Source organism: Bufo gargarizans, unplaced genomic scaffold, assembly GCF_014858855.1.
Source record: "Bufo gargarizans isolate SCDJY-AF-19 unplaced genomic scaffold, ASM1485885v1 original_scaffold_1247_pilon, whole genome shotgun sequence".
Classification (NCBI taxonomy): Eukaryota; Metazoa; Chordata; class Amphibia; order Anura; family Bufonidae; genus Bufo; species Bufo gargarizans.
The window spans coordinates 56,729-82,267 of NW_025334287.1; the positions used below are offsets into that span (position 1 = coordinate 56,729).

The 25,539-nt window shown below is 45.7% G+C and overlaps 2 protein-coding genes across 2 annotated transcripts; both read left to right on the forward strand.

The window, feature by feature from the left end:
- The first annotated feature begins 1,901 nt into the window (after positions 1–1,901).
- On the forward strand, positions 1,902–23,188 carry LOC122923142 (kinesin-like protein KIF22). Its single transcript, XM_044273866.1, has 11 exons — positions 1,902–1,976; positions 2,858–2,962; positions 3,350–3,418; positions 3,659–3,864; positions 3,989–4,116; positions 8,191–8,351; positions 8,424–8,633; positions 12,768–12,935; positions 18,544–18,636; positions 22,349–22,408; positions 22,524–23,188. Exons 1-11 carry the CDS (start codon positions 1,902–1,904, stop codon positions 22,551–22,553), a joined length of 1,305 nt encoding a protein of 434 aa, XP_044129801.1. The 3' UTR covers positions 22,554–23,188.
- On the forward strand, positions 4,668–8,189 carry LOC122923137. Its single transcript, XM_044273860.1, has 2 exons — positions 4,668–7,412; positions 7,763–8,189. The coding sequence occupies exon 1, from the start codon at positions 5,152–5,154 to the stop codon at positions 6,154–6,156; it is 1,005 nt and encodes a 334-aa protein (XP_044129795.1). The 5' UTR covers positions 4,668–5,151; the 3' UTR covers positions 6,157–7,412; positions 7,763–8,189.
- Positions 23,189–25,539: the final 2,351 nt, after the last annotated feature.

A 25,539-nucleotide genomic window follows, 5' to 3' on the forward strand; every position in this document is an offset into this window, starting at 1 on the left:
GATTGCAAAGTTCTTCTCACACATTTGGGCCCCTAAATTGCCAGGGCAGTATAACTACGCCACAAGTGACCCCATTTTGGAAAGAAGACACCCCAAGGTATTCCGTGAGGGGCATGGTGAGTTCCTAGAATTTTTTATTTTTTGTTGCAAGTTAGTGCAATATGAGACTTTGTAAGAAAAAAAAAAAAAATTCATTTTCCGCTAACTTGTGACAAAAAATAAAAAGTTCTATGAACTCACTATGCCCATCAGCGAATACCTTAGGGTTTCTACTTTCCGAAATGGGGTAATTTGTGGGGTGTTTCTACTGTCTGGGCATTGTAGAACCTCAGGAAACATGACAGGTGCTCAGAAAGTCAGAGCTGTTTCAAAAAGCGGAAATTCACATTTTTGTACCATAGTTTGTAAACGCTATAACTTTTACCCAAACATTTTTTTTTTTTATCAAAGACATGTAGAACAATAAATTTGGCGAAAAATTTATATATATAGATGTATTTGTTTTTTTTGCAAAATTTTACAGCTGAAAGTGAAAAATGTCATTTTTTTGCAAAAAAAAGTTACATTTTGATTAATAACAAAAAAGTAAAAATGACAGCAGCAATAAAATACCACCAGATGAAAGCTCTATTAGTGAGAAGAAAAGGAGGTAAAATTCATTTGGGTGGTAAGTTGCATGACCGAGCGATAAACGGTGAAAGGAGTGTAGTGCCGAAGTGTAAAAAGTGCTCTGGTCATGAAGGGGGTTTCAGCTAGCGGGGCTGAAGTGGTTACTCTTATCACTGCTGCAACAAGAGCAGCCTCAGCCTCAGTGTAACCTGCTCTACCCTCTGACTCACGGCTCTTTTAACTCAAAGAATCAAATGAGTCACAAACTAAGTCGGATCTTTAGATTCTTTTAACTTGTGACTCATTGGATTCATTTCTATTCTGACTCCCTGCACTTGTGTGACTCAGAGCTGCTAGTGTGCTTGCCCTGCCCCCTCAGCTCTGATTGGTTGGTGGGCAGGGAGGGGTGGGGCTGGCAGAAGCCAGCTTCCACTCTAAGATCATATTACTCCTCCCCGTCCCTCCCTCAGGCTCCTCCCTGCTGCCAGCGTGAGGTGAGCGGCTCTGCATAGTCTGTGTAAGCTGAGCCGTTTCAAACGGATCGGATCAGTCAGCCCTGCTACTTGCCCGCGGGGCTAAGCTGCCTGCACAAACTACCTGCCCGCGCCCGGAACTGCATGTCCCGGGCGTCGGGCGATAGGAATTCCACACCCCTGACCATGATCAGCCTGGGAAACGCGGTCCGTGTGTCGCCACATCTCCCAGGACGACCGCACTCTCCTGATGAACTGACGATATGACAGTAATGTATGATACCGCCAGTCTCTTATCTGGTCGGGGAAGCTGAGGTTGGCCTGGAAATTGTGGCTGATGCATGGACTTGAGACATGGATTCCTGGGCTGATCACAGTAGTTTGCATGATCCCCATCACTCGTACTGAGCTGCCGTAACGGTGACATCCACAGTGTGCCCCATGTGCCATAAACAGTGCTCCCATTGCCATCCACGGTACCCCCCCAATGTGCCAGGCAGTGCCCCCAGTGAGATCCACAACATAGCCATCAGCCTATGTGGATGATCGATATGGTGTCACTCCTGCACAGCACTTACATCGCGCTGTGCAGGAGTCAGTACAGGCTTCACATAGAAGCCTGTACACTGCAGAGAGCAGCCAGCAATCCTGTGTATGCGCACTAGCATTCAGCATAGTGTGCGTGCGTTGTGATGACGGCCGGCGCTTTCTTGAGCAGAAGGGCGGTGACGTCATTCATGACAATCCATCTCCTGCTCAAAGCAAGAGAAGAAGACTGAGACTCGCCGGAAGACCAGAAAGCCCGACAGGAGCAGTCACATGACCGGGTGGTGGATCTTGGAACGGGCTGCGCTGTGGAAGGAAGGTACCAGACCAACATTCTTCCCTCCACAGGTCAGTATTATGCCCCAATTTACGTTTAGCTAAGAGAACCCTTTTAAGATAAAGGGCTATCAGATAGCCATTGACACCGTGGTGGCCGCTAGGAAGGTGGCGTCGTAGACTTTATCGTAAGATCTGGAAGGAATCTCTCTCCTGGTAGAGGATGCATTACATATCCTTACCGTTTTGGACATTTTACAAGATGGGTTCGCTAAAGGTCTTGCACTTATAAACCTGCACAGAGGGTTTAAGTATGCGCTTTTGTTTTTTTTATCATAGTTTTTGAAAGGAACAGAGACTGAGACCCAGAGTTAGAACATCTGTTCAACGTGGAATCTCAATTTAGTTTCATCAGGATTGATCAAATCAGGGTACAATTTCTAACCCTTAAACAGTTTTTTTGGGTTGCGATCACTTCAGCAAGATGGGGGTTAATGAAATTCAAGCATTTTTTAGTTAGACTTTTTTTTGACTATTAGGGATGATAGAATTATTTTCATAACTGCCGGTTCTTTTCCTGCTGAAGTAGTGACAGACGCGGTGCTCAGGAGCTGCGGACCTCCGGGCTTGGCAGTTGCTCAGTCCTGGAGGAGGTCTAATAGTCTCTACAGCGAATGGATATGTTTGAGACTGTCAGGTCCAGAGGACACTGAGAAGATGGAGGGGGCCCTTTTTAAAACGGTTCAGTATCTTTTTTTTTTATTACTGATGTGATCGGTGGGGCTCCGACACCCGGGACCCCCGTCAATCAGCTGTTTGAGAAGGCATTAGCGCCGCAGCATTCTCTGTTTCCCGCAGGCCCAGTGACCTCACGACTACCAGCACTGGCCTGGGCAGGGTTCAGTCCCATTGAAGTGAACATGGCTGGGCTGTGCCCGGGCCGGTGGTAGTAGTCGAGATGTCACTGGGCCTGTGGGAAGGCCGCAGCGCTACCTTCAGGAGGATCAGCTCATGGTCTGGTGGTGACTTCATGGAGGTTTTGTGAAAAGCAATTACTGGTAGGTTGTATAATTTTTATTTTTTATTTATTTTCATTTTCCTGAATGTTTGGGTTCTGTTCTTTTTGCACCTATGACAGTTCTTGTCACGGATATAACCACTATGAAAGAGGTCCACAGCTCGGTGGTGATTGACAGGAGTCGTTGGATGGCACCAGTCAGTATAAGATGCTCGGTGAGGATTGTGCTGGTGACATGGCTGCCGGTCCTCTCCTCCTGCGCTCGCTGTATTGTGTTGTGGATGCCATGAAATGAGCAGTGACTTGTACAATGGCCTGTGAGGCTCATCTGTGGGGGTGCCATTCTGGGGTCCTATGTGATCCTGTCATTGCCGTGATCTACAGCCATCACCTTGTCTCACTCCTCACTCTGGTTGCTGTTTTTCAGGTGACTTTATTGGTCCCGGGGACCCCCTGTGACAGAGGATCGGTGATCAGCGACTACGTACTTCTACAGGTGAGCACTTATAAATATAGCAGACATGGCTGTCAGCATTCACACCTGGTCCCTGGTATCTGAAGGGCCCGATGGTCTTCCTCCAATGCCGCCAGTGCTATAAGTGACACGATCAGGCCACGTCTCAGGGTTCTTATTCCTACAAGTCTCTAGAGCTCTTTGTGCGGTTTTCTGTTGTGACAGGTTAAGGGACATCCTGGCGGTTTTATCTGATGTATTTGTCACTAATCCATTTTGCAGCTTCTGGCGAAGAGAGTAAGCATCATGGATAGCCACGGGGTGAATGTGACTGTGAATAAGAAGCCCTCACCTTCCCGGGTGCGAGTAGCGGTGCGCCTCCGGCCGTACATGGAGAAGGGGGAAGATGAGGTCTGTGTCCGGGGCCTGGACTCGCAGTCACTGGAGATTGTAAACTGCAGAAACCAGCTGGAAACCATGCAGTACCAGTAAGTTCAGTCACCAGCAGTGAGGAAATGTTATGTTGGTAATTTAGAACCTGCTGGGTGACGGAAATGAAATTCGTGATCTTATATGAAGTTTTGGGGTTTTGACCCTTTCTGTGCTCCTCAGGGTTGATGCCTTTTATGGGGACAATGCCACCCAGTGTGAGATCTACAACGGCTCTGTGTATCCACTTCTTCCTCACTTATTAGTTGGGCAGAATGCCAGTGTGTTTGCCTATGGACCAACAGGAGCGGGTATGTAGTGTCCTGGAGGTCCACTTTATTGAAGTCCTGGACTCTGTATAACAAGATCCAAGGGTATATTTAATCTCTCGAAACACAATTTACATCCCAGTGAGGTATTGCTTTTGAGCAAGGGTCTCATTTTGCCCCACTGACCAATCCGATCTCTTTGAGGTATTTGTTGACCTGAATCAATTCATTAGGAAATTGACACTCCAGAGACACTTTGCTGGGAAATCTTTAGAACCTAAAAATATGCTCAACCAGGTTCCTATGTTGACCGACATATCTATTCAGACACCTATCCCCTGTGATCTTAAAGGGAAATCCACCTTCTACCCACTGGATAGTAAAGGTCCCTTCATTGAATACTTCTATGACGTGACAATGCGGGACCTAAAAACTGCTCTGATCAAGCCACGAAGAGAGAACGCCGATAAGGGATTAGATTGTAAAATCAAAGAAAATCTGAGGCATCGAGAGAAACTTGCCATAAAAACCCTCATGAGAAATAGGGACATTGTGATTAAAAGTGCTGATAAGGGGGGGGGGGGGGGGGGGGGATTGTCATCTTGGATACAGAATATTATATAGCAGAATCCATGAGGATCCTTTCAGATAAAAATTTCTATAGACCCCCTTCTAGAGGACCCCACTCGGGATTTTAAGAAATTATTGTATGAGCTTATTTTATCAGGGTACGAAGGGGGTATTATAGATAAAAAATTGAAAATCTTTCTTCAAACTGCACATCCGTCCACTCCACGTTTTTACTTCCTACCAAAGATACACAAGTCCTTAACCAACCCTCCAGGTAGGTCGATCATATCAGGGGTTGGGGGCTTAACAGCGAATTTATCAGCCTATGTGGATAACTATCTGCAAAGATATGTAACAAAGCTCCCTTCTTACATTAGGGACACTGCTCACCTCATAACCTCACTAGAAAACTTTCGTTGGGAAGATGATTTGATTTGGGTAACACTAGATGTGTCAGCCCTTTATACCAATATTAGACATGAACTGGGTATCGCTGCTATAGTCCATATGTTGTCCCAGGATGTACAAATGCCAGACAGAGTTTTTATTTGTAAGGCCATAGAATTTATTTTAAAACACAATTATTTCACTTTTAATAATATCTTTTATCTACAAACCCAAGGCACAGCAATGGGTACGAAATTTGCGCCATCCTACGCTAATTTATTTATGGGTATGTTTGAAGATAAGATTGGCTTTCTATCCCATCCCAATATTAAATTTTATCGGAGATTTATAGAGGACATCATTTTTATTTGGAAGGGGGATAGTGCTAAACTATGTAAATTTATTGAGGAACTGAATTCCAATGATTGGAATCTAACCTTCACCTTGGAATTTAGCGCCACATCGGTCATCTTTTTGGATCTTAAACTTACCATAGAGAATAACAAAATTATTACACAAACTCACTTTAAGACGGTCGATGCAAACAGTTATCTAGAGTACACGAGTTGTCATCACTCCAAGTGGATTAGAAACATCCCCTTTAGTCAATTAAAAAGAATTAGGAGAAACTGCTCTGACGACCGTACGGTAAAAACTCAAATAGGATTCCTCAAGAAGAGGTTCAGGGACAAAGGGTACCCAAAAAAATTATTGGAAGACTCCATCAAAAGGATCTCGAAAACATCCCAATTGGATAGTCTACAACCGAAGGTTGTGAATTCAGCATCTGGAACAAAAGACCCTGGCCTGATGCGGCGTTTGAGTTTGGTCACCAGATACAGCTCCCAACACAATCTCATTCGGGAAATTTTCAGAAAAAACTGGTCCATATTATTAAAGGATCCCCTTTTGAATAAAAGCATCACACCTACACCTATTCTGACGTTCCGTAGAGCTAAAACTCTAAAAAATCTAGTGGCCCCCTCCTGTCCAAAATTAGAGCACGTCTCGGATATGGGGAAAAAAACAAAAGGCACTCCGGGTATATTTAAGTGTAAGAGCAGTAGATGTAAGTGTTGCCTTATGATTACTTATGGCATTAGCAACAAAGAATCCCTCGAATGACGAAATAATTGCGTTCAAACAGCATATGGACTGTAGCACGATGAATGTGGTTTATCTCCTGCGGTGCTCGTGTTCACTTTTACGTAGGCCGTACTACACAATCCCTGCGTGAGAGAATGAACGAGCACCGCTCAAACATTACGAGGAAAGTACTCACGCACAGTGTCTCCAGACATTATGCTAAAATACATGATGGCGACCCTGCATGCCTACGCGTGACACCTATTGAACAGGTCACACACTGCTTCCAGGCATTATGTAAAAAATAAATGTTCTGGATTTTCCACCTAAACACCCTAACACCCTTTGGTCTTAATGAGTCCCTGGAATATGTTAATTTTTGATTTATATTTACTGTTCTCTGGATATACCCGATGAATGATATAATATTTTATTCGTTTTTTGGTCCCATGTCTTTTTTACTTTATTTTATGTTATATATATTTATTCATTTATTAATATTTTATTGGTCTATATTCATATATATCATTTTTTATTGAAGGGGGAGTCCATCTAGTTTTATATATACTCTCTTTATTTTTAGTATTATTATTATTTTTGATTTTTAATATATAACATTTTTTCACCCCATTTATTATTCCTTAATGCCTGCCACTTTATGTGTGATCACTCCCATTTTTCTAAATGGTTCCCCTTCCGGAGGAGTATATGGTTAAAATATGGATGCGGTTATATATACACAATATTTGGTCTATACATCCCTTTGAAACATCTAGGGCACCGATATTGTTATCCCAGGCTGAACCAATTATCCGGTCCATGGTGTGGCGCAGGAGAGGGCCGAGATCTCTGTGGATGGGCGCTGTGCGTTCCACTGTGGAACGCGCCGGGATCCTCCCCGGAGGTTGCGGTGCGTTCCACGGTGGAACGCACAGGAAGTTACATTACAGGCCGCTTGCCGGAAGTGGCCTTGCGTTCCACACTGGAACGCATGGCGATCCGGTTATTATGAGGCCCCTTATCATGGCTTGGAGCCAGATTTAGGGGGTAATGAGGTAAAACCGGCCTAGACTATAGATTATTTCAGAGTAGGGAGGTGGTCCTTGGGGTTATTACAACCATAGATTCCACCAATATTGTCTGAACTTCTACTTCCGGTTTCGGCCCTCTCTCTCAGGGACGCCACCCCATGTGCTTTCCTTATTCTATTTAAGCGTCCATTAAAGGGGAAGGACATACAGTGGAACTATCTCCCTCTGAAGTATTGGAGACCCCTGTCTAAAAGACCCCTGAAGGTAAAGATTGAGACAAGTTAATAAATGTAGATATAGACTAATTATATTTGGATTGATGATCGAGTCTGAATTATAAATGTTTAAAAGGTTTATACGATATTGTTTACATTTTCAATGCCTAATAGTTTGATGTGCAAGTGTAATTACACTGTACTGGATATGTATAGTAGAATTGTTTTTACATCTAGCCTTTCTTGTGTAAAGATTTTAATTTATAATCTATATATATATATATTTTTTTTTTATGTATTGGAATATGTGCGTATTTGTATATCTGTCCATCCTGGGTACTAAGTTATTCTACATGTTTTACTTTATTCTATATATTTTTCTTTTGGATACCCCTGAAGAAGGGTTATGAAACCTCCGAAACGCGTTGGGATATTTTGTATTTTTCCTATATAATAAACTGCTATTGATCAGAAGCCTCATCGTTTGGCGGCCATCAATCGTTATCATCTGATATGCGATCCTGGCTAGGGGGGCAGTTGGTCACGGGTGTCTTGAGCTTCATCCTGTGACTACCCCCCCTGTGAAGTGAGTACTCTAATCCTCAGAATTACTAACTTCCTGCTAAGGAGATTATTCTGTATCGTCACCTGACTAAAGGGGTGATTGATTACTTACCCTATTTATCTCCTCCATACTCTTGGGAGTGGCGCCTTCTATAGTGTTTTCTTTTTGGGTCACGTCTGGTTGGATCCATTCAGTTGTTTGGATCCACTAGACAGGACTCATCCAATACTGGTATCTCTGTATACCAAGTCATCTTTTCCAGGTAAGACCCACACAATGCTGGGGAGCCCAAGCGAACCGGGTGTCATACCACGAGCTGTGAGAGGCCTGCTGCAGATGACTCGGGAGGCAAATTATAAGCTTGAGGAGGAGAACTGGAGCTACTCAATGACCATGTCCTATGTGGAGATCTATCAGGAGAAGGTGGGTCCCTGCGTGCTGCCCTGCCAGAGATTATCCATATCTGCGAGAACTGTCTAACATCTGTCTTCTCAGGTGATGGATCTTCTGGAGCCCACGAACAAGGCCCTTACAATCCGAGAAGACAAAGACCACAATATCCTCATCCCGGGGGTAACTCAGAAGACCATCAACACCTTCTCAGACTTCGATGAACATTTCATTACTGCAACCCAGAACCGCACAGTGGCCTGCACCAAACTGAACAACCGCTCCAGCCGTAGCCACGCTGTGCTGCTCATCAAGGTGAGAGGGGGGGGGAGGGATAGAGTTTGCTGTTCCCTGGATTGTCAGATAACTGGTGTCTCCACCTTCCGTCTTCTGTAGTAGTTCTGCATCTTGGGGCTCATGCCGGTCTGCAATGCACAGGCACTGGCCGTGTGCCCACCGCTTGCGGATACATTCACTTGAATGGGTCCGCGATCCACAAGATTAAGTCATGTTCTATTTTTTGGTGGTGTAGAAGCACAGACTGAGATCCCACAGAAGCGCTCCATAGTGCTTCAGTGGGCTTCCATATCTTACGGACCCATTTGCTTGAATCTGTGATACAGCACACACGGCCGGTGCCTGTGTATTGCGAACCCGCTGTTTGTGGGCTGCAATACGGGCTGCATGAGCCCTTAAAGGGCTTCTGTCACCCCACTAAACGCATATATATATTTTTTTTGTCTACTTATAATCCCTATCCTGCCATATTACCATACATTATGTTGTTAATTTTCGTTCAGTAAATTTAGCCAAAAACGTACTTTTATGATATGCTAATTACCTTTCTACCAGCAAGTAGGGCGTCTACTTGCTGGTAGCAGCCGCAGAAAACCGCCCCCTCCTTGTGTTGATTGACAGGGCCAGCCGCGATCTCCTCCTCCGGCCGGCCCTGTCAGCATTTCAAAAATCGCACGCCTGTGTTGATTCGGCGCAGGCGCCCTGAGATAAGGAGGCTCGCCTCCTCAGCACTCCCTCAGTGCGCCTGCGCCGATGACATCTTCTCTTTCGGTGACGTCATCGGCGCAGGCGCACTGAGGGAGTGCTGAGGAGGCGAGCCTCCTTATCTCAGGGCGCCTGCGCCGAATCAACACAGGCGTGTGATTTTTGAAATGCTGACAGGGCCGGCCGGAGGAGGAGATCGCGGCTGGCCCTGTCAATCAACACAAGGAGGGGGCGGTTTTCTGCGGCTGCTACCAGCAAGTAGACGCCCTACTTGCTGGTAGAAAGGTAATTAGCATATCATAAAAGTACGTTTTTGGCTAAATTTACTGAACGAAAATTATTAACAACATAATGTATGGTAATATGGCAGGATAGGGATTATAAGTAGACCAAAAAAAAAATGCGTTTAGTGGGGTGACAGAAGCAGATGAATAGAATTTATTTTCTTTTATTTTTTATTTTTATTTTTTTTATTAAACAAGTTTTTCAAAGTACAGAAAAGGCATATGCATGTACAGTCAAATCTGGTACTCGGAAAATTGTCAAGATTTTTACCATAATTGACATCCACAGTACGACAGTAAAAACTGACTAAACAAAAATATACCCTTTCAGATGTATCCCAACATACAACTCCCCCACCCAGCGATGAGACGAGTACTGTAACGCTAGTATAAATATTGAGTGTCAGGGCGCTGAAGAAGATAAAGCAGACACCCTAGATGTGATCTTGTCCTCTGCACCTTCCATGATAAGGGTCCATTCAAACGTCCGTAGTGTATTGCAGATCCGCAATAGACCCAGCCGGCACCCCCATAGAAATGTCTATTGTCCGCAATTGCGGACAAGAATACGACATGTTCTATTTTTTTTTTTTTTTTCCGGAGCCGCGGACCGGAAGACTGTAGGCATGCGGCCGTGTGAATGGAGCCTAAGCCTGTCTCTCCACTCCTCCATCCCAGGTCACCCATCATAGTTATTGCCAAAATCGCTCCTCCCAACACAGCCAAGGCAGTTATAAGTCAACCTGTACCTCATTAATCCTAGAAGATACCCACTTGTCCCAGATTTATGTGACCTTGGCCAGGCATTGCCTTTAACTATATACTCCTTTTTCCAGGCAGAGGATCTCGTCCATGCTGTTCAAGAATTCAACCCTGGAAGGTGGTTGAGGTCTAAGCCAGTATCTAGATGAATAGAATTTCAGAATCAATATGGCCGCCCCAGTCTGACTTCACACTGTCCCTATATTACTCTGTGGTGGAAAAAAACAAAAACCCACACCACCACCACCACCTTTTTACTCTTCTTTTCACCCGTCTGTCCCCAGGTTGTTGTTTCGAGGCTTTTCCTCATTCAGATTGTGCAGGAGATCTGACTTGCACTGTAATAAAAGCTCCCCTGTCTGCGCTGCATTGAGGGTGAGCGCAATTTTTTGTTCTGTCTGTTAATGGTATTATGGCGCATTAGCTTGGAAGACTGCCGGAAATTTACCGTAATAATTCCCAGAGGGGATGAATGGAAATTATGAGAATGCAGAATTTTAGTGTTTGATTTATTATGTGGCAAGATGATAGCAGAGGTTAACGTGCTTCCCAGCGTTAGCAGTAGGTAGCGCTGTTGTTGAGGAAGGGTGGTAGATATGCATGCCTACTGGGGCATACATATATATATATTTGCAGTGCATAATCCCCTCAGAGGGCGATGTGCGCAGATGTGCCCAGCACCCGCGCCCATCTGCCTCTGATATTCCCCAGGGGCTCATTCATGCCCCTGTGGGGATAGATATATGTATGCCCCCTTGATTGTGCCCCCTTGAGATATTGCCCCCTTGAGATATTGCCCCCTTGAGATATTGCCCCCTTGAGATATTGCCCCCTTGAGATATTGCCCCCTTTGATAAATATATGCCCCCATATGTACTGTCCGTTCATATATGCTTATAGATGTGCCCCAAGCATCTATAGGCATATATGCCGGAATCATGCTGCCTGGTGGAGGAGACCGACAGTTGGACAATCATGTCCAGCGTCGGCCTCTACAAAGGACAAAGGATCAATGAGATCCTCTGCCCTTTGTCACCATCTCCGATCGCGCCGGAGATGGTACGCCTAACAGACATGGGAACAAAGCGTTCCCATGCCCCTGTGAGTGGCTGACCTCCGGCGCTATAATTACAGCGCCGGAGGTAAGCGTCCGCTTCACAGGCGGGAGGATCAAAGGATCCTCCCCCTGGAAGCGCGCTCCAAGATCCTCGGGCCGGCGCGGTGACTTCACATCACCGCGCCGGCCCACGTGTTCAGGCCGGCCGTGCGCATGCGCACGGCGGCAAAAGGAGGACTGCGAGCGGGCGCCGCCAAGTTGTCCAAGACACCACCGGGCAGGACATCACCCCTGGACTGACGAGCCCCCCTGGACAACGAGCAGAACATTAAGTATCATTAACCCCTTTTTCCCTCCCTATACCACCAACGATTAACCCCTGATTACTCCCCTTACCACTATACCACCAACGATTAACCCCTGATTCCCTGCATTACTCCCCTTACCACTATCCCACCAACGTCTAACCCTTTAATTCCCTGACCCCATATTGCTAACCCCCTGATTTACCCTAGTCCCTGCCACTCCTGATTAACCCTATCTACTCCCTGATATAGTCCCTGCCCTGATACCCTATTTGTGCCTCCTGGTTAACCCTATCCACTACCTGCCCTGATATCCCTATTGTGAACCCTATATCATACCCCTGAGCCCCCCCTTAGGGTTTGTGGTCTGCTTATCCCCAGCAAAACCACCGTTAACCCTCGTCGTTCCCCTAGGGATAGAATATTAGTCAGGTGGGTGGGTTGTTAATGTTACTTGGATGTGTGAACTGTCTAGTTAGTTTATGGGTGGAATTTGGGAACGTGTAGTGTAGTTGAGTACTGTATATTTAGTGTTGTGTTGACAGTATTGTGTGCGTAGTGTATTGTAATAAATACTGTGTTACTTGTACCCTTTGTGTAGTGTGTACTTGTTAGCGGTAGTAAGTAAGGCGCATGCAGCTAGTATAGTGATTAGTGTAAGGCATAGCGAAGATATTGTGTAATTGTTATTATATAAAGGCATAAATAGGCGGAGTCATCACTAGACGGCTCCTCCTATTTAGGAATACTAATTACCGATATTCGCATAATATTGGTGATTAATATTCCCCCTTTACATTGGCGAGCCAGGCCCACTGCGTGGATTTTGCGTTTGTTTTTGGTCTTAAGGCTGAGGGTCGCTGGTACTGTGAATTATCGGGCAGGAGAGACGCGGTCAGCAGAGTGTCTGAGCGTCTAGGACCCGATAATTGGACAGGAGAAGCGATACTTCCCTTACAGTACCAGAAATAAAACAATCTTTTGCAGAGAATCTATAATCTGTGTACTAATATTTTTGTATTTGCTTTACACTTCACCGTCGCTGGGGTGTGAAGGATACGTCACGGAAAGAGATCCATCTTCGTTGGAGGTACATAGAAGTCCGGCTGGTCGGGAAGAAGCGTTCCGGAAGAAAAGGACTTCTTTCAAGCAGCTGCAAGGGACGGGAAAGTACAGCACCAACAAGAAGATGGAGGCTCAGAAAAATGTGAGTATGAACTTCTCCACACTCCAAAAATAGCACTTTTAATCCCATTGTTCCTACTACATACAAATCCGCTGAGCTGCTGTGGTCCGCTTTACTGGACCAGGCTTACGCTCATGACCGGGTTTGTATTAGTAGGAGTGTCTTCAATAAGAACACCAAACGCCTCCAAATGCTAGCCAAATTGGTTCTTTCCTATGAGGATACCATTTGGAAGGTGGAACACAGAGACACTTACCAGCACAAGAAAGGCAGGGGAGGTTGCGGACAAGGCAAACTTCCACTGCAATTGTTGTGTTGATAACTGTAAAAGAATTCACACACTAGAGGTTCAATTACAAGAGGAAGCCCAGTGTACGGTCGAGAGGGGAAGAGAAATCTGTGTGTTAGAGTCGAGACTCTCGGATAAGGACAGTCTCTACTCTGACATGGACAGAGAGCTACTCCGGCTGTACACTGAGATTAATCAGTACAGGAACAATACGGTATCTACGGATGATTGTTCAGATGAGGGAGGACCTGGCTGCAAAGACGCAAACCATTGCAGACTTGCAGCGGGCAATCTCCAATTTGTCCAGGCCTAGTACCAATGGTATGGTGCCCACGAAACAAGTTTGTGTTTCGGGAACGGCACAGGAGGAGACAGCGGCGACAGCGCCAAGGTCTTCGACGGATAATACATCCGCAGTGGTAGACACTAGGGGACATGTGGAGCGGTCACTACGATTCACCCCGACACCCGGGGAGAATAGGAGTAGCAACCGTTACCAGGAACAGGACAACGGTTGGGGAGAGGAGAGTGGAGGATATTCCGCTTCCAATCCGCCAACACGTCCGGAAAAACAGGAAGATATGTATCCTAACCATTCAAGTATGGAAAGGATAAACTTCCTGTTACGGATCTGCAAGGAGATCCCAAAATATGATCCCCATGTAGATCCGTTCGCTTCATGCGATATTTTCGAAGGTCACTGTAACAAATATTCAGTGGCTCCGGAATATCGCATGGAGCTGTTCAGATTATGGTTACCAACACACCTTAATCAAAGGTATGAGGTAACGGGGAGGATGCAACCCACGAATGGCCAGTTTCATGATAAGGAAGAACGTCTCTCCATACTCACGAGACTGGCCACGGGTCACTGGGATGTCACTCCAGAGGTCCTGTCAAAATTCAAGCCTACTATACATGATGAACCCTTGTCATTGTGTAGTCGGTTTGAAGCAATGTACAGGAGGGTTACCAAAGATCAGGGTATTGGGATTCCACAAGGCATGGTGCGCATGTTTGTGGAAAAATTCCCATATCTTGATACTGCAATCCGGCTGAGTGCAGCTAGGGAGCCGTCCCTCACGGACGCAGCCATGATTATTGAGCAGTGTAGACAAGACATACTGCTCAGTAAGAGGTCTGTGAAAGTGAGGGAGCGTGTGCCTGTATACGGTAGGTCACAAGACGACCGGGTACAACACACGAGGTATACATCCACCGTTCGCCCCACGGCCCCACCGTTGGAAAGGGCAGGAAACTTTCGTTGTTTCCTGTGCTTACAAGAGGGGCATATAAAAAGAAATTGTCCACAGTGGTTACACATTAACCGGACAAATTCGGATAAAAATGGCAATAATAACGGTTTCAGGATGAAACCCAATTTTGCCAGGCCTGTGGGGGGACAGGGTGATATGAATCTGGGACATTCATCAGGGCAAGCACCAAAATGCTTGGCGGTCATGAATGTCCCAGGGGGCGTTGAATAAAGAGATTCCACACCTAAGGATCAGGAACAGAGCGCAAGAGTGGCAGTATGTACCACACAAGTACCTACTGGGAGTCTGGTGGATATCGAATGAAGATTAGGGGTCCCTAAAGAGTTGGCACCAGTATGTCCAATCATACTGGAGCCTTCAGGGAGACCCCATATAAAAGCCACGATAAAAGATAAAGAAACGGAAGTCATGCTTGATACTGGGGCGGAAATCTCCATTACCAATATCAAGCATGATCTACTCCCCAACAGCCCTCAGTGTGTGGTGATCGGATTTGATCACCAACAAGGGGGGGTGAAGGCCCACAGAATTGATGAGGTAATCATTCAGATTACCAGGTGCACTACCCTCAGGATACCCATGTGGTATTACCCCGGTTCTGATAACATTATCGGAACCGATGTAATGACACAAAATGGGTGGATCCTGGATCTGGCAAATTGCATTGTGTGGAGAGGTCCCAGACGAGCCAAGGTGTTTGTCATTCAACGCCAGTATCTGGGACCACCTTTGCCAGCAGTAGATAACTCTACTGATGTGCTGGAACACAAGTGGCCTGAGGTCTCACACAATCCAGACCTTGAGCCTATTGTGTACAAGCACCCTGATCTGTAGGCCCAAAGTAAGAATGACTGTGGCAGACTGATTGGCGTTTTGGTAGACATAGAGGGTCCTGACCCTCCACCTCAACGCCAATATCGATTTCCACCAGAGGCCACCCATTCAATTATGGACACAATCCTTGAATTGAAGACTAGGGGTGTGGTCATTGAGGGCAACTCAAAGTGCAACAATGCCCTCTGGCCAGTTAAGAAAAAGGACACGAATGCATGGAGGCTGACCATAGACCTCCGTGTCCTTAACAAATACACCCCAATGTCAGCCCCGGTGGTGGCCCAAACTCCCGACATCATGGCCAGAATAAGTGGCGAAAGCCGCGTATTCTCGACCATCGATGTTGCCAACGGGTTCTTCTCCATCGAACTCACGGAGTCGTGTCGGTACAAATTTGCCTTCACGGTGGGGGACAAACAGTACATGTTTGCGGTACTGCCCCAGGGGTTCCATAGCAGCCCCACGTATTTCCATCAGGCATTAGCGGCTGTGCTGAGTGTATTCTCACGACCGGAATGCCTTTTACAATACGTGGACGACTTGCTTTTGCATACAGAGACCATGGAGGAACACTTGGTTCTGTTGAAAGAGCTGCTAGGACTCCTGGCAAAGTCAGGACTCAAACTGAGTCCCCATAAGGCAAATCTGGCTAAAGCAGAGGTAACTTTCCTTGGGGTCCAAATTTCCTATGGAACCAAAGGTATCATGATGACCCGTGTGGAAGCCATGGTAAAGTTACCCAGGCCTGGCACCCTTCAGGATTTGAGAAAATTCCTGGGGGTCGCCAACTTCATGAGGGAGTTCATAGAGGATTTCGCGGCCAAAGCGAAGCCTCTCTACGAACTCCTTCGGGGAGAGGAACCCTCAATCAAAGGATGGTCCGATGCGCAGGAAGAGGCCTTTTCAACCCTGAAAAGGGACCTCTCCTCGGCGCCTGTGTTGGCCACTCCACATTCAGATGGGGAACTGGCCATACAGGCGCATGCAGGGATCGAGTCTATCGCAGCGGTCCTGGTACAGAAAGTAGGCTACGAGACCAGACCGCTGGGATACTTCTCCAGGCTGCTTTCGCCCGTCGAACGAGGGTTCGATGAATGCGCCAAGCAATTGGCAGCCATACACTATGCTGTTAAGACCACTGAGCATATTGTTGGCTTCCGGCCCCTCACTTTGCAGACTCCACATTCACCGTTGACCCTTTTACTCCGTGATACTCTCCCTGGAGTCTCCCAACAGAGATTCGGGAGATGGATCATGGATCTCAGCGGCCGGAATCTGCAGGTGGACCACAAGGCCAAGTATGTTCTGTCCCAGTTGCTTAACCTGACTGGAACTGAACATGACTGTGGCCAACCGGTAATGGACGACTCTCCACAGATGTTCAGGACTGACAAGCATCCAGATGACAGAGTCATCTTTGTTGATGGCTCTCGGTTCTATCTGGATGGGGAATATGTCACAGGTTTTGCTGTGCTGGATGAGACCACTGGTACCCAGAGTCTTGTCCGGTTACCAGGTCACATGTCAGCACAGCGGGCAGAGTTGGAGGCTGTTAAAGAGGCTCTGCTTCTTCACCCTCCAGGGAAACTAACTATATATAGTGACAGCTCATATGTAGTTCGCTCCCTCACATTGCACCTGGACGTTTGGAAGAGAAGAGGATTTGTGGACAGCCAAAACAAACCTCTGGCTCATGTGTCAGTCCTGAAGGAGCTGTGGGAGTGGGGTATGGCACACGTGGCGGAAGCAGCCATCATAAAAATCCCGGCGCATCAAAAAGGGGATGAACCTTTGACAATAGGTAACAACCAGGCAGACGAACTGGCAAAACTAGCAGCAGTATCTGGGACCTTTAGGGAACCAGGCACTGAGCCACTGCCCGCATTCCGGATTTCAGCACATACCCATCTGAGTGACAGCCCGGTGTCATTCGAGGAGGAACAAGCTAAGGATCCTCTTCTAATGACACACATCCAAGTACCACAGCATCCCTGGTCCTTACAACAGGGGATCCTGTGTCACGACACCGGTACACAGTCGCTTCCTCTCCCGGTGGTTCCTCAGCATCTGCAAGCAGAGCTGACACGGTTGAACCACCAAATGTTTGGACATCTTGGCCGGAATAAGCTCTTGCCTCTCCTGAGAGACAAATTGTACTGGCCCGGAATGTCCAACACAGTAGAGGAGGTTACGCAACAGTGCCTGGTGTGTGCTCAGGTTAACGCAAGGGCATCTGCCTTGAAGCCAGTGTTACAGCGGGTTCCTCCTGCCGATGGTCCATGGTCCGCTATCCAAATTGATTTCATCGGACCTTTGCCAACTGGGAGTCGTAACTGTCGTTACGCCCTGGTGGTAGTGGATGTCTTCTCGAAGTGGGTAGAAGCCATCCCTACGGTCAATGATTCGGCCTCCACCACTGCCCGTGTTCTCTGGGAACAAGTTCTGTCACGATGGGGGTTACCCAGATTGATAGAATCCGACAGAGGGACCCATTTCACGGGTAAGGTCATGAAAGCGCTTTGTGGTCTCCTAGACATAAAGCAAAGGTTTCATGTCCCTTATCACCCTCAGTCAGCGGGCATCGTAGAGCGGATGAACCGGACCATCAAAACCCGGCTTTCCAAGGCACTGCTGGAGAAAGGTTCCTCTTGGGTAACCTCCCTTCCAGCTGTGCTAATGGGTATCCGAGCCACAGAGGCCTCTAGTACCGGTATCTCCCCATTTGAACTCATGACCGGACGTAAGATGCCCCTATGTCTACCAAACGAACCCCAAGTGTCGGAGCCCACGAAGAACGCCATCGCCAGGGACTTGTTTCTTCAACAGGTTCAGCAGAACCTGAAGGAGTTACTGCCTCATGCAGCTATACGGTTACACAAACCGTATCTACAGGGGGAAACACCTATGCCCTCTGTAGGAGAAATGGTAATGGTGAAAGTCTTTCGTCGGGTCGGCCCATGGGACGCAAACTGGGAAGGACCGTACAAGGTCCTTGAAGTGATGGGGGACACCATGCTGAAGGTACAAAGGCCTATCACGAGCAAGAAGAAATCCCGTAGACGCCAGGAAGTTTTTTGGATTCACATCGACCAGGCCAAAGCCACCCGAGCCTCCCCAACTCAATAACGAAGACCGTTCCGAGTTGGGTGAGGGGGGGGGGGGGGGAGAAAATGGCTTGGTGGATCGAAGGTGAATCCGATACACTTATACACATTCCATCTCATTGCAGAACACAAGAGGGAGACACTCCATGGGACCTCACTACCAGGGAAGAGCTAGGCATCCTCTGAATGGGATACGTATCCAGCTTGTGACACTGGTGGTAAGCATGTTGGTGGCAGGCTCAGCCTCTTCAGGGGAGGACCTGGGGACTAATATTGGTATGGCCAGCATATCACTTGATGGACGCGGCCTTTTAATGGTGGAATGTTTGGGTGGCAAAATCCTGGAACCATACGAGCACGTTACCTTTACACCAGGTCAATGGTATCTGTATGGTTTCCAGAGAGAGGGTTTTGCCAACGGTGTAATTCAGCATTATACCCCGGTGGAGAATGTGTCTGCCATACAACATGACTTGCACGCTCTCTGTCTCAAGGAATACAGGCATTTTCAGGACTTGGACCCTGTACCTATCAAATCCTTAAGATGGGTGTCTAGGAATCCACACCTGCACCCTTACCAGCAAGTGAGAGCCAACACTACCTCAGTGTTGTGTACAAAGGAGGGTTTGCTGAGTCCTGAAGATGTCACTGGGGCAGAGTACAGCGGTTGGTATATCCTGAAAGCTACCTTCCTAGGGAAGGATAGCAGAAACGGGTTGAGGGTTAGGACATATTTCGATAGGCCCATTCCGGTAAAAGGCACCCTGAAGGCTTATTGTATGTTGAGGGATTCCCAGATGATTATCACCAGGGAATCCAGTTATGTACAGGGACATGTATCCACAGATTACTTGCGAACCAGCATAATGATGTTAAAGTTAAATTGCAGTGACTCTGATCAGGCCATCTGGAATGATCAGAGTGGTCCGGTAAAACTGGAGGGTTTGTATCGAGCCACAGTTTTAAAGGTACGAACCGATGCCAAGGACCCAAGGTATGCGCAGTTAAAGGGGTCTCCATCCATATGGTCTTTCATGATTACGATCATGAGAGACAACTGCGTTCCTGAGGTGACGGGATACTATTTCGTCACCTATGCCCACTGGGAACAGGATACCCAGATGGTGATGTTAGACACTAATCCCTGGAGGTGGGATTTAGTGTGTAATGGGGTGGACACCCCTACAGTGGATGTATGGATGGATGGTACCCCTATGACTGAGGAATACGGGGTAGGTATGTGTCTTCCGATTGGACAGACCCCAGAGGCAGGGACATTAACTTTGACATCAATATAGACTGTTCATTCAAGTGGCCTTTTTGCGAGGCAGCCGACGAAGGGTGCTGGACCTTTACTCTTTAATTTTTTACTTTAATCTTGTCAAGAAATGTAACCTACTTGTAGTTTAACTAATCATAAAGTTTATGCATTAGATTTCTGTCGTAAAAGTACACACAAAATTGTGATACATTTATTCCAAGGTAAAACTTGCGTTCCCCAATCTTTAGAAGAAGACATATGAAAAGCCCTTTATTGCATTTCAGCCTATTCAACCTTCTGATAACGAAATTGAATATGCTGAAATGGGGGGATTTGTCGTGCCTTTTCATAGGTAAATACATTGATATCCAATTCATTTTTAGTAAAGATGGATCTTCATTACCTTTAAGAGCCATGCTCCACTATAGTTACAATTTTGTATGTCTTGAGAAGGCCAAAGTAAGGTCACACGAAGGTTTCTACTTTTTAGTGTTATTCTTCTCATGAATGTACCAGTCTGAGAAGAGGCCTCCTTATCTACTGATAAATTTATGACTGGAGGTAAAGATGAGCTCTATGCAGCTGGTGATGATTACCTATACAATTAGGCATTTATTAATGAAACAAAATATATAATATGTATGTATTTATTTAATGAGCCTTAGTCCTTAGAATAAGATAATCAGTAGAACATATAATATATATTATACTGTTATATGTGATGAAGACAACATGTATCCAGTATATTATATATATTTCTCATTAGGAGAATCTTTGTCTCTAAAAGAGTGTCTGTGCAGATGTGTTTTGTAACAATTATTCACCTCTTTGGTATGAGAGGAGATACTGATATCCCTGAGTAAACAAAGCCAGTGAAGTTATTTACGATGAACAAATAAACAGTGTGAGAAACAGTCAGAAGAGACGCCTAGAGGTCTGTCTCTAATTGCTACAAGTGTCAAATCTAATCCCTATAGCCTTGAATTAAAGCTTTTAAGGTCAATTGTATATTATACCTTTATTCAGACTTACAGAAGTTAACCCTTTATACTATGATGCAAATAGCTTACACAGCAGTGCCACCTAGGTATGAGTAGGTGACATTACAACAGTAGCAAAAGTGCATTCTGGGTAAGGTTATGATGTCATTTCTTATCAATAGTCACACCCATCCGATTATGATTGGGAACTTCCAACTAGGAAGGTGTGTCTAACTGATAAGTTTGTGTTCATAAACCATACACAGGGGGGGAGAAAAGGACAGAGAACAGGAACACACACACAAGAGAGGAAAGAGAAGTAAAGCTGTCTAGAGGGGTCTATCAAGATGGAAGCCATGGTGAGATGTGCTATGATGGACCACCCAGCTTTCCTAGGAGCAGAAGTGAGATTTCTACTAGGACTTGGTAAGAGATACAGAAAATGATATTTCATTTTATTAAGACTAATTTGATAGTGTGGGTGAAATTATACCATCTAGATTGGCGAATAAATACATAATTAAATTAATTAATCATCTCCATATTGAGATGTAGTTTTAGGATATTGTGAGGCTTCATTCTACCTGCAGAAGAATCAAGACTCATAATCTAGCAAAGTAGTAAATAATTGCTTAGATATATATATATATATATATATATTGATAGAACATTCTTCGCCAAGCTAAGTGATGGTTTCCCACAGGAAAGACTTATTTCGAGTCCTTTCCATTTAAGATATGGTCTAGCAAAGATCCTATATCTGTCATTTGTCTTAATAGTCTTACCAAAGTCATATGTGTGAAAATAGTCCAGGATGGGGCGGAAGGATAGTTATCTCTTCTAAGTTATATCCTTGAATGGATTTGCCCATGCCTGAAGTCATGTGACGTGTAGTTGGTTAGAGGGGGGTGGAATGTATTTAGCATTCCATATTGATGTCTAGGATTAGACAGGCCCGTCCTGATATCATGAGGCTTTCTCTGAACAGTAGTAATGTATATAAATTATGTTCCTATTTGATATCCTAACCTAATAATAGCTTGGTTATAATGTGACAAGTTATTTCCACTCACATGTATTGTTAAGCTTGTAATGCTTTATATTAACGCTATATATATTCATTTGCATGTATCATTGTGTTTATCTACTTATATATGTTTATAATCTTGTAACAATAAATCTGCATATTTTTATAAACCTGTGTATTGTTGTATAATGCAGAACTACATGTTTTATCATTAACGTCATCTCTCGTCAAAAAGAACTTATTTATCTGAGGAAATAGTCGGCCTCAGATGTGAATTGTATCAATTAGGTTGTCTACGATTCACCAGGTCATGATTTTAAGAATTTATGACAAATTTTATAAATTAATTTTTTTTCTAATTAATAATTTTTATGACCATAATTAATAATTCTTAATTGAATTATTACCACCCGACAATAACAAGGGAGCCACAAACAGCGTGTCACAGTAAAGCTATACGCTTACCCTGACTCGCACTATGGCTTGCTTCGCTGTTTACATAGCTCTCATGCATTGCAGTGGGAACTACCGAAACGGTGCAGAGACGGCCTCCGCTGTTAATCCGCCACCTGGTGGTTTCCTATTAGTCTCGTCTTGTCTTCGTAACAGCAAGAAGGGACAACTTTTTTTTTTTTTTTTTAAAGAAATTATTTCTTTTTCAGTTGGAGGACCTGGCCTCTATAGAAGGGATATCTGCCAAATTAGTCGACATATTTTTAGAGGTAAGACTCCATGTTTTGTGTATGGTTACAGCTCTGAGATACAAGCAATGATCGGAGTTTTACTTCTGTTGTGTGAGGGTGAAGATCCAATACTGACAGTTCTCCCTCTCCACAGGCCAACATCCTGAGAATAGTAGCAAGATGAAGACGCCCCAGGACCCTTCACTTCTCACTGAGAAGCCTTCACCTCATGGATTCTATGAAACCTCTTATTCGACTGCCTCGTGTACATTCCTATAGTCTCCACCAACCCCCTGGTACATGAGGCTAGTGGGGGGCCTCCTTGTGTTCCACCTCTCATTGTGACTCTTTACCCTCCTCAGTGTGAGGTCGGCGATGGCAGGAGCGTTGTCTTATTTTTGGATTATTTTTATTATCATTTTTTTATGTATTTGGTTGAATCTGTGCAGTGAGCCGCCCCCCACCCCACACAGGCATCATACAGATGTGTCTATAGGATCTCCATATACTTACACCATGTAACCACTGTTGTGTATATAAGATGAATCAGTTTAGGGAGACTGAACAGACCGCCCTGCCCTGGGTAGAAAACGTAGCCCCGGCAGCCTGGGGAGTAATGCAGGTTGAAGTATAATGTAAGTTATTTGCTCATCTGTATGGATCCTGTGTGTCCAGATACTGGGTCCATATGAGCTGCGGCCAGTGAAGTCTATGTTTTACTTGTTTTACTCTAGCCATATGTCCTGACAATGAAACGTGTATGTTTTTGTGAAGCCTGAACTTTGTGTTAATAAAACCTATAATTTTTTTAAATTTAAATCTTCTCCAACCGCGTGAGAAAGCTATAGAAATATCAATGAAAATTGCTGCGTGTAATTGGGAATAATAACTGTAATCCAAAAGCATCAGCTACGAATACACAGAATACCCAGGACAAACCAGCGTGGAGGTCCCTGTGTGTAGCCTGACCTACTATCACAGAACGCTTCAGTGTGGCGCTGACTGTGGGTGGTGTGGCCTCCTTCTCCCTCAACCCCTGGGCCACAATGTCCTCTACAGTATAAACAATTAGGCGTCAAGCCCCTTGCTATTGGCCACATATGTACCAGGTATACATTTTCCCCTTTGCCTTATGACAGCACCCTTGAAGAGACCCGTTTCCTCCTCTAGACAATGCAAACCAGAATTGTTTAAAGGAAGGGTTCCTTGCATGTCTGTGGGCTGTGCCTGAATGCCCATCCGTGGCATGGACCTCTGTGTATTCTCACCAGAGTATAACGTCACTTCCGGTCCATGAGCAGAGCAAAGGAAGCGATCACTGATGAAGGCCATATGTGGGAGAAGCCTACAAGTGCATGCCGGGAGAAAAGCCCAGCCAGTTCCTTGCATCAAACCATGCAACTGAGGTTGAACGCTGTGTGCTTGTTATGTGGCTGGTTCCATGAGCTTGTACTACCATGATGCAAGCAGTTCAGCGGTACACTCCAGTACAAGGGTAAGGTGCCCAGCATTTTTTTATTTATTTTTTCTGCATGGATGATTGATAGAGATTATGGTTTATGTTCAGGTCTCTAAGCATGCTGGGAGTTGTAGTTTTGCAACAGCTGAAGGGGTGGCAGGTTGGCCATCCCTGCTCTAGAGCTAAGGAGAGGGTCTGTGTAGTGTGCAAGAAAAAGCTGTCCTCTTAATCTTTATATCAGAATTGTATTAAGTTAATGAAGGAGGAAACCCTATCCCTGATAGGAAGTATGAAAGGGGTCCTGTAGTTCTTCCTCTGGATAGATCATCAGCATCTGATCGGTGGGGGTCCAACAACCAAGATTCCCGGGATTCGGCGGGTGTCCCGGTTGTCGGACCCCTGCGATCAGATGCTGATCTGTCTAGAGGATAGATCATCAGTTAAAAAGAACTGCAGAACCCCTTTAAGTTGCTAGTTTTTGAGTCTCGGTGGGCTGCTTAGAAGTCGTCCTAGTTACCTCTTTAGTTCGGTCATGTTCCCTCTCCAGTTACTGTGAGGTGTTGTCAGGTTTTGGAGGAGGAGGGAGAATTGTATTTGGCTGTGGATCCTTCTGGATATGAGCCACCGGGGAAGCCGTTTTTCCCTGCGGAGAATACTAATGTTCTGGTTTAAAGCTGTGAGAACAAAAATGGGGCTGGATGATGAGAAATTGCCACAGTCCATACAGATTGTGATTAGGGATGAGCGAATCGACTTCGGATAAAATGCGAAGTCGATTCACATAATACTTCGTTCCAATACTGTACGGAGCAGAAGCTCTGTACAGTATTGGTTCCGATGAGCCGAAGACTTGAGACTTCGGGTAATAACTCCATAAATGAATTTGTACTGTAAAAAAAAACATTTTCTCCAACGGCACTACATGGAGGGTTATCCCACCGCCTTCAGGGACAGGAAATCGTTTTTGAGACCAGCCAATAAAGGGCCCCCTCCCTTGCCAGTTGTTTTCCTGTCCCTCAGAAGGTCGGGAACTCGTGCACCAGCTAGTATTCGCGCGGCCTTCAGGTTTGTTAGCCTGGCGGTGTCACAGGGGAAAGGATCGCGTGACACGGCAGTGTGATCCCTCCTTCCCTTAGGTATAATCCCAGCTTGGGCTGGTCACCCCGGGCTGTATCCCCGCGTTCCTGTGGAACCTGGGAACGCTCCCATAATCCTATAGCTGCTGCGCACGCGCCTCTGTGACGCGGGTTATTGCGTCATCAGAAGGGGCCGTGCGGCGCATAGGAAGGGGACGGAGCTCCGCAGCACTAAGGAGGAGGAAGTAGGGGCTGCCGGTGTCCTTGTGCAGCTACCAATCGCTCCTCTAACCAGGACTACCAGGATGATACAAGCTGAAGGTGACTCCCCCAGAAAGCCCACAGACACCTCCAGGCCTTCTAGCCCGGTAAGCCTCCTCCCTGTTCTATGTATGAGGGGGGGGTTTTTACGCACTAGTAAGTTATGTTAAGCTTGCACCCGTTTCCTTTTGATGGCGGTTCCAAAAAAAAAAAAATGAAAATATTTCTTAAATGAAACTATTCCTGACGTTTTATGTCTCCTAGGGGAGAGAAACCTCCTAAAACGGGAACAGTCCATTAAAAGATGATGTGCCATCTCATATAAAAAAACCTTTGTCAGAAATGTGACAAAGTGGTCTCAGAGGAAACCCCCT